We start from the raw sequence: 17,000 nt of genomic DNA, 5'->3' as shown, positions 1-17,000 counted from the left end.
CTGGTACCAGAAGATGGAGGAGAGTCTGTCCTTAGTCTATTCTCTGGAGTGTCCTGAAACACAGCTGAAACAGTTCCAACTGTCAGGCTCAAAGCAGATGAAGTTTAAGGAGCCAGATGTACAAAAGGGCATGACTTGCAAAAACATAGGATGTAAACTTCATAGTATTCTAATTTTTTTTTTTTTTTTTAAATTTCTAGGAGAGAGAGAGAGACAGCGTGAGCAGGGGAGGGTCAGAGAGAGAGGGAGTCACAGACTGAAATAGGCTCCAGGCTCTGAGCTGGCAGTCAGCACAGAGCCCGACGCGGGGCCCGAACCACGAACCGCGAGATCATGACCTAAGTGAAAGTTGGATGCTTAACCGACTAAGCCACCCAGGCGCCCCTAAACTTCATAGTATTCTAATAAGTGTATGTATTATATGCTGTATCTTAGATATGTTTCCCTTTGTTTAAACTTAAAAAATTTTTTTTTGTTTGAGAGAGAGCACATGAGTGGGGGAGAGGTGCAGAGAGAGAAAGAGACAATTTTAAGCAGGCTCCTTGCTTAGTGTAGAGCTTGATGTGGATCAGTCCCACAATCCAGGGATCATGACCTGAGCCAAAATCAGGAGTCAGATGCTTAATCGACTGAGCCACCCAGGTGCCTCTCCTTTGTTTAAACTTTTAATTCCTGTGTTGAAGAATAATGCTAAATTTACCTAAACAGAGAACTGAAGGTCTTGATATAAATAAGGTTTAAAAAATTATTTATTTTTAATTTTTAAAATTTTTTTAAAGTTTACTAATTTATTTTGAGAGAGAAAGAAAACATGAGTCAGAGAGGGGGAGAGAGGGAGAGAAAGAGAGAATCTGAAGCAGGCTTTGCACTCTCAGTGCAGAGCCCGATGTGGAGCTTGAACTCATGAACTGTGAGATCATGCCCTGAGATGAAGTTGGATGCTTAAGACTGAGTCACCCAGGCTCCCCTAAAATTTTTTTTATTTTAGAGAGAGTGAGAGCAAGGTAGAGGGGCGGGAGGGTGTGGGGTGGGTGGGGGAGAGAGAGAGAGAGAAGAAGGATCCCAAGCAGTCTCCATGCTCAGTGCAGAGCCTGACATGGGGCTCAATCCCACAATCCTGGGATCATGACCCAAGCCAAAATCAAGAGTCAAATGCTTAAGTGACTAAGCCACCCAGGTGCCCCTAGACAGGATATATTTTATTTGTTTATTAGGTTTTTAAGAATATTTTAGAGCGAGTGAGCATGCACACATGTGTGTGCATGTGTGCGGGGGAGGGGCAGAGAGAGAGAGAGAGAGAGGATCCGAAGCAGACTCTACTGACAGCAGAGAGGCCAACATGGGGCTCAGACTCACAAACTGTGAGATCATGACCTGAGCTGAAGTCGGATACTCAACCAACTGACCTACCCAGGTGCCCCAGATATATTTTTAAGAAAGATATATTTTAGCCTGACATTGAAATTATTTCATGTATGAAATGCTGTCCATTTCTTAGATTTGTTCCTAATTATTTCAGTGTCCTTAAACGTTTGAAAAGATGAACCAGAAATAGGATACAGAGCAACAAAACCCAGAAGCAGATCTGGTCACAATATATTTGGAAAAGCAGGTCATTAGATCATTTGTACATTATATAATCCCACTTTTCTGTTTTACTGATGCACCGAAAACACGAAGGATGTTATCGCAGGATGTCAGTGGCAGGTGTTAGTGGCTGGGCTGAGTGTTCTCAAGTGAAGATAAAGCACTTCCCGTAAGCACATTGGCCGAGATGGCTGCTTAGACTTTACTTCTACCTTAAGTCTGAAAATGGGGCAGGGGGTGGTGGGACCCAGGGAAGGGGCATTTGAGTAATGATGGTTATGACACTGCTTTATGTTTGTGTGGTGCTTTGCAGCATGTGTGAGCCTGTCTCTCCAGGATTTCCTGCTCTGTGCAGCACCCCTGAGGTGGGATCGGCAGATCAGGAACCGGGGCGGGGGGTGGTGGCTACCTTCTGCCCCAGTGGTAGCAGCTCCAGGCCTTGCATTCAGGCCTCTGGTGTGTTTCATTCATGGCTGAGCTTCCAAAGCACCCTGTCTGTACGTCTAATGGAAATTTCCAAACATACACAAAAGTAGGGAGAGGGGTTTTAATCAGTCACTGGGTCTAAACAGTCGTCAGTGTCGCATTGTTCTTGTTTCATCTGTCCCCAGCCCCGAGCCCCACTTTCTTCTGAGTATTTAAAGCAAATTCCTCTCGTACTTTTTACTCTGTAAAAGTATCCCTCTCTAACTGCACGATTTCCTTAAAGGTCAAGGGTCCTGTCTCTTGCATCATTGTATTCCCAGCCTTACTTGCACTTAAGCGTTCAATAAATATTTGTTGAAACACAGAGTGCATTTCATTCCACAGGCCCGTGGGGAGGCGGGTTTCCCTCTGGAGGCTCCCAGGAGCCAGGCGAGGCTTTGGTGCCTTGACTGAACCACAGCGTGTGTGTATTTGGAAGTCGTGCCTGCTGCTGGTGGTTGGGGTTGCCCACGTGGTGTGCAGTGGGGCTGGTTGTGCCTCGGCACACACGTTTGTCCACGTGTTCACCCCAAGAAGTGGGAGGAGCAGTTCTGACTGTAGTTTAGTCTTACTTGTAAAGGCAAACAGAAGAAAAGCTTACTCAAGCATATTTTTTAATGATATTGATATGTGAAGTGTGGAGAGAGCTGAAATCAGACACACATGGGTTTGAACTCCACATCTGTCCCTTCTCTGTGGACATAGGTCCTCTCTGGGTGGACCTCGATGTCTTCATAAGTGAGATGGGGTAGTAAGTGTTCGCTGGGGTGAGGGTTGAAGGAGATCCTGATAGCTAAGTTCTTGGTAAGGAGCAGGCCCTGCGTGGATACCGAACCTGGCTTTCTCTTCTTGCCTGCTTTTGTGGCAAATGGGAGTACGTGCAGTGTCCCTCTTGGGCGGATTGTGTAGACGAAGTGGGGTCATGTGTGGAAGCCCTTAGACGTGGGCCAGTGAGAGCTGTCCGGGGTGCTGCGTCCGCCAGCTGCCCCTGTGTCCTTATACAGTCACGTACCTCCCAGAGGGCTGGCTGGCTTCCTTCCCCACCCGGAGGTAACCACCTAGCCATTTTTTTTTTTAATTTTTTTTAATGTTTTATTTATTTCTAGGAGAGAGAGAGAGAGAGAGACAGCGTGAGCAGGGGAGGGTCAGAGAGAGAGGGAGACACAGACTCTGAAACAGGCTCCAGGCTCTGAGCTGGCAGTCAGCACAGAGCCCGACGCGGGGCTCGAACCCACGAACCGCGAGATCATGACCTAAGCGAAAGACGGACACTTAACCGACTAAGCCACCCAGGCGCCCCCCACCTGGCCATTTTTATTGATTTATTATTTTGGTTAATTCTTCCACTATTTCTGTTTGAAAATTTAAAAATATTACATGCATGTATTTGCTTTTAAGTTTTGTCTCTGCGTAGACACGCAGGCAGGTATCCCTTTTACACAAAAGGTAGCAGCCTCCCTACATGTTCTGCACTTTCTTTTTTTTTTTACTTCAGAGAACCCAGACATCATTCCATAGCTGTATACGGTTCTCCCTCCTTCCTTTTACAATTGTGTAGTATTTTTTTTTTTTTAGTGTACCATAACTTATTCTACCACTTGCATTATTTTCAGTCTTTTGCTATAATATTTTGCAGCAAATAGCCTTGTATGTACTTCATTTTATGCTCTTTGCCAGAGTATCTGTGGGATAGATTCCCTGGAGTGGGTGCGCAGGGTAAGAGGGTAGTTGCGTGGGTTTGCTAGGGTTTGGCAGGTCTCCATCCTCAGGGCTCACCTCATGCCTGGTTGGATCAGTGGTGCTCAGAGTACTGGTTTCCCCATCGCCTCACCCACAGTGCCTGCTTGGTTTCTTTGTCAGTCTGATGGTGAGAATGTACTTTAGTTTTCTCTCTCTTGTTTTTAAATTTTAGAGAGAGTGGGGGAGAGGAGCAGAGAGAGAGAGAGAGAGAGAGAGACAGAAACTCAGCACAGCCTGACTTGGGGCTTAATCCCACGACTCTGGGATCATGACCCGAGCTAAAATCAAGAGCCAGATGCTCAACTGACTGAGCTACCCAGGTGCCTCTAGTTTTCTTAAAAATAAATAAATAAATAAATAAATAAATAAATAAATGTAGACTGAGCAAATTTTCATTTGTTTTAAGGGCCATTTTTACTTATTTATTAAAATTTTTTAATATGTTTAGTTTTGAGAGAGAACAAGCAGGGGAGGGGCAGAGAGAGGGAGACATAGAAAATCTTATAGATTTGGGATATTAGCCCTTTATGATATTTTGCGGAAAGTTTCCTCAGAATGTGCTGTGCTTGGGCACAGGGAGGGTTCAGATCACTAATACAGCCTCAGCCCTTGGATGCCCTTGGTCTGGCCAGGCAGTCAGCCACATGATGGAGGGTCATAGACTCGCAAGGCACAGGCAGCTCTGCCTAGGGGGTGGGAAAGGTTCCTGGAGGTGGTGGCATTTGACCTGGGTCTCAGGCACAGGAGTTTTCTATCCAGAGAAGATTCCAGGCAGAGGAAGGATATGTCCAAAAGCAGGTGGCTATAAAGGAGCTGGTGTGTTTGGGTCAGATGGTTCTGGGGCTGAGGCAGTAGGCCCTAGGGTGGGTGAGAGGGATTGGAAAGAGCCTTGAAGGCCACAGTTGGCTTCCCTCCAAGACACAGGAAAACAAGGGGATGTTTGTGAGTGGGCCAGGGATGCTTTGCTTAGGGCAGGGTGCTTATTCGAATCCTCAGAGGAGCTTTTACACTCTATGGCTACCTGGTCCCCTGCTGGGGGGCGGCTGGTAGTGTTTCAGAACTTGCGAGGTGATGCCACTGGCAGTGGACTTGAGGGCCAGTAGAGGGCTGGCAGCAGATTGCAGGGTGCACGGAAGAGCGTGGAAAGCAGGGATCCCCGCCCCCTGCAGTGTGCTCAGGCACCGCGGGGGGCTCGTGTCTGAAATTCACATGCTCGGGATTTAGGAGCAGCGCTTTTCACAAGTGTTCAGGGGATCTGATTGATCCTAGTGGACTGGATCACCCTCGAGAGACACAGAGACAGGAGACAGAATAATTTAAGCCCGAGGTGGGGGTCCGAACTAAGCCATGGCAGAGGGCCTGAAGTTGGAGCAGAAGCTTGAGTGATTTTAACAAGTGGAGTCGGTACTGGGTAACCAGTTAGGAACGGGGAGTGCACTGAGGTAGAACGAGTTGCAGATGCTTGATGCTTCTGTCAGCTTTGATGGGGCTGTTACCTAAAGAGGAAATACAGAGTGGTGGGAGGAAGTTAGAAAGCGAGGGGCTGCTGAAGAGGCTGGTTTGATGAGAGTTACATTTAGGGTGCGGGGCCTTGGAAACCTAGGGACACCAGTGTTTGGTAGTGAGCAGCGGTTGATGGTGACGGAGCAGGAGCTAGCTCAGCCAGCCCACCTTTACTGGACAGGAGTGCATTTGGCAGATTGATGGTGCCTTAAGAGCCATGTGGCTTGTGCCTTTCTGGCTCACGGCTGGCTCCCACCTCAGGGTCTCAGCATCTCTGCCACAGCTCTAGACAAGAGGGAGGGGGAATGGGGAGCTGAAGCCACACGTGTTCTCACACATCAGTGAAGCAGTTCGCAGCCCCCGCAGGATGTCCGGGTGGGTCTCTCTGACCAAGACCGAATCCTGTGGCCGGGGCTAGGGAAATGTGCTCAGTGTCGTGATGTTGGCCACGCTCGGTACAGCCAGCCCACTCGGAACAGACTGCATTACCCGAGATGGCAGGGAGTCGGTGGGGCCATCCTGCAGTGATAGAAGAGCCCTTAGATTTGGGGGACGTGAGTGTGGACGCCCCACAAAGGGCAGATCGAGGAGCAGCACTCCGGGGGGATTTGGGGCCACATTTTGGCTCTTCTGCTTTGGCCCTTCCTCATGTTAGTGGGGATGGGAATGGGGCATCTCCCTAACTCTCGGTGGAACCTCAAGTGACAGGGGCTTGGGGACATGGTTGCTTTTCATCTTGCAGGCCGTGCATTGAAGAAGGAAGACCAGGGTAGTTAGTGGTAAAGAGGAAGTTAGGTTCTCTTGATTGGTAGAAAAAAATGGCTGTCCTTTTTTCGTGAATTAGCAGTTTTGGGGTTTTTAGAAGAACTCATGTGGGGCACCTTTGCATCAGATTGTTGGCACCAGATATGGGGTCTGGCTGTGTGGAGTTGGGAGGAATTCTCCAGCACAGCAGGGACCCACACGTGGGCCTCTCTCGCCTGGGGGTTGCTAGTGCCATGGAGACACTAATGTGTATAATCAGAGTGGCCTGAGGTGTGCAGACTTCCTCAGCTACAGATTGGGTGTGATAAGACCGGGTGGTAGTGGGCAAGGGAGTTGTAGGTAAGTTGCAGGAAGTTCTGAATCAGGATGCACTGGGATGAATTTGTGGGTGGTGTTTTGAATTGATGAAGGAATTTACCTTTGCTTACTTTATTTAAATCAGAGCTATCAGTAGACTTTTATGTTTAATTTTGCCAACAAGTATTTTTGGCTTGTTATCTAGGCCCTAGCTTTGAATTACAGGTCTTCTGTTTACTAGTTATGTGGCCTTGAGTGACCTACTTAATTCTTCAGACCCTCAGTTCCCCAGTCTGTAAAATGGGAATATTACTACATACGTCTGAAGCTGATATGCAGGTTAAAAGGTAAAAATGTCTCATATGTACATAGTAGATATGGTGGCTACTCACTCAGTAAGCATTTAAAATAACCTCTACGTCATTGGGCTTGTGCTACAAACCTTACTGTTTATGGTATTCAGATACTATAAACCATAGAAGGTTCGAGATAAAGAAGAAGGAGGCCTGATTGTTTCTTTGTGGTTAAGAGCTGTTTAACTGGAGACGTTCTGCAGTGTGTCAGCGGCCAGTTGTCTTGTCAGTTGGGATAGTAGCATGCATTTGTTCTGTGAAGAGAGCCAATAGATACAAAAATGCTTCAGAGAATTTCAAGTAATATGCAAATTTAAGGTAATAAGTTTTACTAACCTTTTTTTCACAGAAACATTTTATTTATTTTGAAATTTTTAAGTTTGTTTACTTATTATTTAGAGGCAGAGAGAGGAGAGTGAGAATCCTAAGCAGGCTCCTCACTGTGAGCGCAGAGCCCGACACAGGGCTCAAACACACGATCCTTGAGATCATGACCTGAGCTGAATCAAGAGTCAGACGCTTAACCGATTAAGCCACCCAGGCGCCCCTCACGGAAACATTTTAATAATAGTTCTTCTGTGTATTAACTTTATATGCTACTATCCCCACTTTTTTTTTTTAATGTTGTGAATTTGGATGGTGTGGACTAATGTCGTCAGGTTTACGTAGGTTTTTGCTGAAGGACTGAAAAGGCTTAAGGACAAATTGATGGCTGATGTGAAACATTTGGCTAGATTTTCACTCTTCTTTTCTTTATCCTCTGCCCCACCTTCCCCTCCACCCTCCTTATTTCCTGGCCCGCCTGCAGCCCCTGGCCCTGTCCCCTTGGGCAGGCTGGCTATCAAGAAACGTGTGGAAATTCTTTTTTTTTTTTTATTTTATTTTTTTAATTTTTATTTCAGAGAGAGAGAGAGAGTGTGAGCAGGGGAGGGTCAGAGAGAGAGGAAGATACAGAATCTGAAACAGGCTCCAGGCTCTGAGCTGTCAGCACAGAACCCGATGCAGGGCTCAAACCCACAAACCGTGAGATCATGACCTGAGCCAAAGTCGGATGCTTAACTGACTGAGCCACCCAGGCCCCCCGAATGTGTTGAAATTCTTACGCTTACAATGCAGGAGACACAGAGCTCTGCCTGAGGTTTTACCTCTATCTTTTTATTGACTGTGTTTTCCCCTTTGTTTCTACATACTAAATAACATTTTTACATACTAAATGCATACTAATTACGTATATGTAAATGTCAGTGCAGCATGAACCCATGTAATAAAAACGCACGTGTGAACCCAGGCTTTCAACAGAGCATCAGGATGTCTGAGGGTTCAGTGCTCCTTTCTGTCTAGCCCACCCACTGCCCATCAGCATCTCCTAGTCCCCATTGGATTTACTCTGGGTGGTGCCTTCTGTCAGTTTTCCATTTGGTAGTTTCTTTTTCTTTGTTACCATTTTGCAGGGGTTCTTAGAATATTCTGGCTGTTGGCAGTATTGTATCTTCTCCCAGCCTGTGGCTTCCCTCTTCCCTTTCTTTGTAAGGCGTCTTTGATGAACACAAGTTCTCAATTGAAACATAGTTGGCTTTAGCAGTCTTACAGTTTGTATTTAGTATTTTTTCAGTCCTATTTAAGAAATTCCTGCCCCTCTCCCCCACCTACCACACTGACCCAGTCCCAAGGTCATAAGGCAATTCTGTATGGTCTGCTAAAACTTTGCATTGCATCTGTAGCCCACCTGGGGCTGACTCGAGTCTGTGGCACGTGCGGTTTAGAGGACTGAGAGCTGCCTTCCTCTTGGATAAACTGCTGTCTCAGGCCTGCCCGCTGACTGGTCCCTACTCGCCCCCAGCTGGAGAAGCTGCTGCTGTCATGTGTCACACTTTCCAATCTGTGAGCATCTATTTCTGAGCTGTCCTGAGCCCCAGATGCTGCTTCTCCTCCTTTGCTTTAAGGACTAGCCTAGGACACATGCAGGTGTTTTTTTGTAGCAGTAGCAGTGGCGTGGTTGGTAGAATGGAGAGGGGGAAGCATTCTACCAGTGATACGAGCACATCAGGGAGATACTCTGTAGCTGATGAAGATGGATTCACTAATATGGACGGGTGTTGACAATATATCACTGACAGAAAAAATACTAAGTTACAGTGTATGCACTATGATTCCACGTTTATACAAAGTTAAGAAACATGCAGGGTAAAAAAAAAAACAAAAACCAAAAAAACCCAACAACCCACTCCCAGTTCTGCTTCCTTCCATCCTGGTCACATTCGGGGCCCTGTACTCTGGCTTCTCCCTGGCAGGTCCTCCTCCAGCCCCTCGCAGTTGGCATCGTCAGTGTGGCCTCCTGGGTGCTTTCTCCTTGCTCCTGGCCTTGTGCCCACTTTCTTCTATCCTGTTTGGGTTCCCACGTCCTCTCTGCACCCGCGCCAGGGTCCCGGGATTGCCGGTTCCCTGTGCCTGCTCTCCTGTCTCTCCATACGGGCCCTCACCGAGGCACCTCCCTGTTAAACCTTCTCTCACACCCTGGCCTCGTCTCCGCAGCCATCTCTCCTCCGCTCAGCTGTCCCTGGCATCATCGAGGCCCTTGCGGGCATGCCTCACATGAAGCCCCATCCCCACCCCCCCACCCTCCCCCATGAGACCCGCGTCCTCCTTGGCCCTGTCTGTGGCCGTCTTCTTCCTGTCTCCCTCCCAGATGCTCAGTGTTGCCGGTTGCCCTCTTACAAGAGTTTCTGGAGTGTTCTGCATGCCTCCAGATTTCCCTCCCCCTTTCCTCCACACTTGTGGCCAGAGCCTTCTTTCCAAAGTGTACATGAGGGCCGGAGACCGGAGGCCTGACAGCGATCTGAGAGCGGGTTTGAGCAGGGCTTACGGGGGCTGCCCACTGGTTTGAAGCCTCTTCAGGGGCCTTTCCAGAGCTGCCTTCCTCAGTCCTTTGTTCCTGAGCAGGACGGCCGGAGACGTGAGCTTCCCCAGCAGCAGGTGCCCTGGGAGTGTTGCCCGTGGGCCAGGAGGCGTCTGTGTGCTCGTGGTGAGTGGCCGTGGCACCCAGGCTCAAGACTGCCCGTTTCATCCCTGGGGTCCAGCCTGCGGAGTCCTCCCTCCCTGTTTAGGGGCCACGGGGTTTGCTTTCGTACTCTACCTGATTATCGGTAGCCTGAGTGTGTTTCAAATCTGTCCTCCTTGTTCCTGATGGTAATGAAGGTGTGCTGGATGGCTTGGAGGACAGAGCGGGCCCTTTTGTTCGTGCACAGAACCTGACAAAACGGTTCCAGGAGCCTGGCCATGCAGCATGGCCTCAGTGAGCTGTGCTGGAGCCTGGGTTTTTGACTCCCGGTTCTCTGCTCTGTTGGGCATGAGGAGGAGCCCCGCCAGCTGAGCAGCGTTTCCTGTGGGCGCCACTTACAAGCTGCCAAGTGCAAAACACAGCAGAGTATTCAGGGTGTTATTTTCTTGACCACTTTTAGTTCATTGCTTTTGACTGAGTGTTTAAAAATATTCTGCAGCATATCTGTAGTAGTCTCGAGCAGCGAATCAGGAGAAGAGACGCAGTTTCTGAGAAAGCTTCAAAGAAATACTGGTCTTTATCTTTTCCCCAGCCTTTTCCGCTGAAACCCACCAGAGTCTTTTTCTGAGAGCTCTTGTTCTATAAATAGAATAGCGGCCCTCCTCGGGTAGCCCAAGATCGCAGCTCTCATCCGCTTTCTGAAAGATTTGTGTGTGTGTGGTGGACTGGATTGTGTTTTAATTTTGCTTTTCTTTTTATGTGTGAGATGTGTGGTGGGAGATGCAAGAAAAAATACTCCAGCGTTTGTCCTCTACAGATAACTTATTATAACTTTTCTGGGTTGGGCCTTGTTGGTTTTGTCGTCTTTTTTTTTTTTTTTTTTTAATTTGCATTTAGGGAAGAGATGGAAGTGATGACTTCCCCTGCAGAGGTAAGGAAGACGCGTGGGGGCGAGGAGAGGTGCCCTCATCTGTGAGCAAGTCCTGTGAGGTCAAGGAGGAGAGGCTGCCCTGGAGCACAGCGCAGGGCTCTGAAGGGCACGTTGAGATGAGCATCCCTGGCTACGTGGGGCTGAAAACAATGTGTGGAAACAAGCTGGTAGTGCTTCCGCGCCACCGACTGGGTTCTACCTGCAGCCGCCGGGTTCAGAGGTGGGGCTTTCTCTCCACCTGGGATCAGCCTCTGGGTGGGCACAAGCTCCCGCACTCCAGAAAAGCCAGCGCCGTCCTGTAGCCAAGGATGGCGGTTCACGTCTGTGCCTGTAGTCTGTAGTCTGTTCCTATGATCGCTGGGTGATGCTGTGTTCCCCTCTCTCCTGCCGGCACTCTTCAATTACCTGGGCGAGCGGATGGGTGAAGAGGTAAAGGTGAAGTTTATGCGACAGAATGAGGAGGGAGGGAGGTCCTCAGTGGTTTTTCTCCCGGGAGGAGGTTGCCGTTCGTCCCGCCACAGACCCCGTTGTACCTGGCACATGGCCCTGAGCTGGCATGTGCGGCTCCCCTTGCCCGGGAGGCCCACGGAGAGGGTGCCCTGTGGCGGGGTAAGGAGAGAAGCAGCAGCCTGCATTCCCAGGGCCCCCCGGGCTGCTCAGGTCGGGGTCCTGGTACATGACCGGACCCGGTGTTCGTGGTGTGTGTGGGGTGGGGGGCTTTCTTTGGCATTCTTCTCAGGGTGGGGTGGCGTCACCGCATCCCGAGCTCCCCCTCCTTTGTTTGGGGTTGGCTGCTGTTGGGACTGGACAGTGCTGGTGGTCCGCTCTTGCCTTCTGATGTGTTTGGGTTCCGTGAGGTTTCTGGCTCTGGTTTTGTCTTATGTCGTCTTTAGTGGCCACAGGTACCCAAGTGCTTCAGACAGACACTCTCTTAAAGCAGTTACTCAGAGCGCAAAGCAATGTGGGATTAGGTAATTCAACCCAGACCTCTGAACCTGTATTTGTGTGCTTGAGTGGAGTTTGTGCGTTCTGTCTGACTCCACGGTGGGACTGCACGGAGAATGGCCGTTTCTGTCAGCTGGGGCAACGGTGTGCACATGCCGAGAGCCAGGCTCCTGTTTCATGCACGTTGTTTATTCATTTTGACTGTTGGTGGCTCCCAGTGGATCAGATGTGTAATGATCAAGTGGTTCCTGGAGCATTTAACTTCTCAGTGGTCTGCAGGGCTCCTTTGTCCTGTTAGATAGCACAGGGGACAGCACAAGAGGGAAACAGGTCCAGGAGAAGCCATGGCCCATTCTTGGCTTTAATTGAGCCGAGGTGAGGGGACTGCTGTCCACCTCGAGTGTTAAGGGACCTCCAGTTCCGTGGTGGACGGGATGAGAGGAGTTTTACTGACTTCGGTCGTGGCACTTCTCTCTGCACTGTGGGCAGGGACACATGCCTAGCTTGTGAATGGGGTGAGGGTTGAGTGGGGTGCAGGCGTGGAGCTGCGCTCAACCCCACAGCAACCTACATCGACAGCTTTGGCAACAGGATCCTGAGAAATGGCAGGAGGCCAGAGAACACAGAGACGGGGCCAAGAATAGCTGAAAAATACCAAATGCTGAAGTTGGAGAATGCTCTGGCCCCTTGCTGCCTACTATTGGCATGCGAGCCTTCATGTCCCCTGCTGCCGATCCCCTTGGGCATAGCCAGGCACACCTTGGGCCCCAGACGGCCTCACTGCTCAGGCACGCCGGTGTCCCTCAGAGAATCGTGCAGCATGCCCTCCCCCCACTCCCTGGCAGCGTGCTCGACCTGTCCATAGGTCAGGGTCTGGGGAGAGGGGGAGAATGCTTCATTCACTTAAGGCCACTGGCCCGTTAGGGACGTGCACACACCGGTCCATCCTCCCAAGGGCACCATGCAGACGCTTGCTCATGAATCGTTTCTGTGCTTCCAGACTGTCATCAAAGAGGGGATGCTGACCAAACAGAACAATTCATTCCAACGATCAAAAAGGAGATACTTCAAGCTGCGGGGGCGGACGCTGTACTATGCAAAAACGGCAAAGGTGAGGTGCAGGGGAGGAGCCCCTGGGGAGAGGTTTCCTCTGGGGTCCACATCTTGGGAGAAACCTTCACTTCTTACATCTGCTATTTCCAGCAAGTTTGGTAATACTCTAGCTTTAATTTGTCTCAGGCCATGCTCTATTTCTTATAAATGCTGACTTTTTACTCATTTTTCTCTTTCCTTAATGTCATGTCACCAACAAGGAAAAGGGGAAATGTCACAGAGGTAATCAAATTACAGTTAGAGATCTTTCTTCCGGAAGAATTGGGGGGGGGGTGGTGTCACAGGCTTAGAAATCTTTTATTATGGACTAAAATATCCTTTTTTAAAAAGTGCTTTAGTGAGGTATAGTTGGCAAGCAAAAAGCTATAGATATTTAATGTAATCAACTTAGTGTGGAGCTAGGTAGTCGATACCTGTGAAACTAATTGAAAGTTTCTGAAGTACGTTGGGCTTCTTGGTATGTGAACAGAAGTGGGATGTGTCCCTAGGCTTCTGGCTGTGGTCCTTCTTCCCACGTGCAATCTTGTGTGTGAGCTTTTCCGTGATGGCCACCAGGCTCTAGTGGAAGACAAGGAGTCAGTCAAAGCCACTAAATTACTGCTGTGTTTACATAATGCAATAAATGCAAAGCTAGTTTTTGGTATTCTGAATACCAGTATTTGTATTGTTGTCACTACTTATATTTTGGTATGAAGATGTAAATGATTCAGATTGCAGATTTGTGTTTGAGATGTATCCCTAGACAGTACATTAAAATTTGAAATTGAACAGAACAACTTGTTTAGAGAGGGTTCTGACCACATCCCTCATTTAAAAAAAAAAAAGAAAGAAAACATCGTTATTTTAGTTTTGTGTGTATATGGGGTGGGGGAAGGAGGTTAACTTAAAAGGCTGAGTCTTTCTAAGTCATCAGCATTTCCTCCAGGGTTCCGCGTGGAGTCCTCTTAGAGGGGACAGTAAGGTAAACGGGAGGTGTGGACTGTGATGAGGGGATTTGGGGGTGAGTGAGGAGGGGAATGGGCTGGGGGGGAGGTTCCTAAGGCCTAATTCCCCCATCCTCCTCCTGGAGCCTGGCAGTCTCTCTCTCCACTACTAGATTTCTTCTGCTTCCTTGTCTTTTTTTTTTTTTTTTCCTATGGCCAGATCCCTTCTATTTGGGTTGGTCTCTCTTCCTAGAATCATCTATTTTAGCCAGGACCTTTCCCCCTAAGTGTGCTGGCTGGACAAACTAAAACCGGAAGGGCGGGGGATCCTGGGTCTGGAACCCTGTTTCCTCAGGTGGACTCCATGGGAAGGCATATTTCACTTATAAAAGTGAAATGCCGAGGACAGAAATTAAATACAGAAATCACAGCGTCTCGTTTTGTTTCCACGAATGCCATCACTAATGAACTCCTGGGTTAACACCTGGGGCTCCGCCTGTGAGCTCCGTGCTCTGTGCGTGGTCAGTGCACCTTTAGTCCTCAAGTGCCCAAGATTCCAAGTACTTGGGCATCGGTGGGTGTTTGACCCGGGGTTGGAGCTGGGGCAGTGCGGGGCTGGGTACCTTGGCCGTGTGCTGACTGTGGTGCCTGTGTCCCTCCAGTCCATCATATTTGACGAGGTGGACCTGACAGACGCCAGCGTGGCTGAATCCAGCACCAAGAACGTCAACAACAGTTTCACGGTAAGCCTCCAGACCACACCTTTATCGGTTCTTCACCACGTGTGGCTTTTCTTTTTAATTTGACAAGTATGCGTGAGCAGTGCAGACCTTTTCATTCTTTTCTCTGGTTGGAATGCTTCTTGTTATATTCTGAATTTAATGTTGAAAATAATACTGTGGTTGGAGAAAAACTGGGAATTTGGCACATGTAAGCTCAGAAGAACAAGAAGGTCCAAGAGAACTGTTTTTAACATGTTGTTACGTTTCTCTTAAGTTTTGCACAGAGCTTTGTTTTTTATAATTACTGTAGAAAATTTGGAAAACCTGGGAAAATATGTTGAAGCACTTAACCATAATTCAGCTACCTCAAAACGTATACTGTGGATATTTTGGTGTGTTTCTTTTCTTCTTTACTTTTAAACTGTGTCTGTCCAGGCCCACCCCCCCCTTTACAGCAGTTGCAGTGTACTTTTTGCAGCAGTTTTAAGTGGATAAAATCATGTAACCTCACTGCCCAGAGGAAGCCAGCTGCTCACTCTAGAGTGTTTATTTCTAAATACATGTGCCTTCACCCACATACACCATGAGATTATTATGCTCCTTTTGTTTTACACCTGTTTTTTTCCCCCTCTGGAGAATTTTTGGTGGACATTATTCCATGTTGATTGATCTAAATCTTCCTCATATTTTTAACGACTGTATAGATACAGCATTTCTGGTGTGACTGCAATTTTGGTTTCGGGGGCCGACTTTAGAATCTGTCCGTATAAAGTGTGTGACTCTAAGGGCAGGCAGTGGGGCATGTTTCTGTTGTAAAGCCAGCCCATCGAGAAGTACAGGTGCTTCCTTTCAGTTCTTTTATAACGCCGTCAAAGTGGGTAATTTTCTTTACGTTTAGGATCTGATGTTCTGCGTTAGTATTGGTTTCAGGGTTTTGTTTTATTTATTTATGTTCTGATTATTGACGTTGCTGATGCAAGTGGGATTTTCCTTCCTCCATTTAAACTTCTACTTATTTTCTTTTGATACATCTAACTGCTCTTGGTTCTGGCTTGTGACTTATCGAATTAGCCACTTCCCTGGTGGTCTCTCTTATTTGATTCTTCATTTTACTTGGAATGTTTTTACTTTTTCACCATCAATTTTATTGTTTACTTACTGGCTGGGGAGAGACTTTTAAAATTATGTAAGTGGATTATTCTGTGATTTGTGGCTTTTAGAGTTTTTAATAGGAAGAGGTGTTGGCTTTTATTGGGGTGTTTTCAGCATTAATTTAGTTGATCATGTTGGTTTCAGGTATTTGTACATTTCCTAATAATAAGCTGTTCTTGGTAATGTTAGGTTTTACAACCTAGTTTTGTTTAGGCTTTTCCTATCTAATGTGTATGGATGGATGTTTTCTCTGGAGTTAGGAGGTAGCCTTTGTTGTGTTTTGATCTCAGAGTTAGACTAGCCCCATAAAATTCATTTAGTAACTTTCCATAACTTTGTGTGTTCGGAACACTTTATATGGCTTTAGAGTCGACGGTTTCTTGAAAACCTGAGAGCACTTACTTTAAATTCTCTGTCAGAAGGACTCTTCAGGGAGGCACGGCTATGAAAGGGCTTGTTTTTGCTTTCTGATTATTTGAGCATTGAGTAGCATGTATTATTTGCACTTTAAACATTGGTGTCTCTGGTTATATCCCTTTTGTATTTCTAATTTTATTTGTTTAGCTTTTGTTTTTCTTATCAGATTTCTTAAACTCCATCACTGTTGTTTTTTAAGAGAACCAGTCCTTGGATTAGTGATTGGTTCCATTTTTTTCCTGGTACCTAATTGAATTTCTGCATTTAGATTCATTGTCTCTTTTCTGCTTTTCACAACTTTTAAACACAACCTACTGATTAGCTTATTCTTGTTTTCATTATGTGTGTATGTGTGTATGTATATATATGATTATATATACAATGAATTGTCTATATGATGAAAACACGAGGGACTCTGGATTGAACTCTGAGTGCCTTTCTGTTCACATTCCAAAAGTTATTTTTTCTCTCAGTAGCGAAGTGTTATTAAAGACAAAATACTAGGGGGGGATGGGCATGGAGGAGGGCACTTTGGGGATGAGCACTGAGTGTTATGTAGAAACTAATTTGACAATAAACTATTTGAAAAAAAAAAAAAGACAAAATACTTTTCTGATCATCAGGTTATTGAAGAAAATTTTCAAGTATATAAATTTAAAACCATCCATATCCCGATTACCCTAAGATACCTGGTAATATATTTTGGTTGATGTCATTCCCACAAATATATTTTATAAAATACAGCTTTTTAACCTTCTCTCTCTATAGTTAGCAGTGAGCCTTTTCTCTTGTTAGCCTCTAAAATCTTGTCTACTAATATTACACAGTATTCCATTGTATAAATGTGTCAGCTTATTTAACCAGTCCCTATATTGAATGCTACATTTTTTCCTATCATAAATAATATTGTGATATACACTGGTATACAGATCCTTTGGTGCATTTCTGATGACTTATATACATTTTTGGAAATGAGATTCCATTTGAGGTACAAAGTAGGAACTGTTAAAAGACCTTTGACAAATGGATGATACATGTCACGACTTATATGAGCCTTGAAAACGTTATGCTAAATGAAAGAAGCCAGAC

The 17,000-nt window shown here is 46.9% G+C and overlaps 1 protein-coding gene across 4 annotated transcripts in view; it reads left to right on the top strand.

Moving 5' to 3' along the window:
* Positions 1-17,000, top strand: part of DGKD (diacylglycerol kinase delta) — a 108,353-nt gene that overhangs the window by 14,428 nt on the left and 76,925 nt on the right. For all 4 annotated transcript variants that reach the window (XM_039234501.1, XM_039234500.1, XM_039234499.1 and 1 more), the window contains exons 2-3: positions 12,585-12,695; positions 14,283-14,363. In XM_039234501.1, coding sequence (XP_039090432.1) covers positions 12,585-12,695; positions 14,283-14,363 — 192 coding nt within the window. The remainder of the gene's footprint in view (positions 1-12,584; positions 12,696-14,282; positions 14,364-17,000) is intronic.

The sequence above is a fragment of the Hyaena hyaena genome, unplaced genomic scaffold (genome assembly GCF_003009895.1).
Source record: "Hyaena hyaena isolate Hyena2069 unplaced genomic scaffold, ASM300989v1 scaffold_86, whole genome shotgun sequence".
In the NCBI taxonomy this organism is placed as follows: Eukaryota; Metazoa; Chordata; class Mammalia; order Carnivora; family Hyaenidae; genus Hyaena; species Hyaena hyaena.
This window is presented reverse-complemented; position numbering and strand designations above follow the sequence as displayed.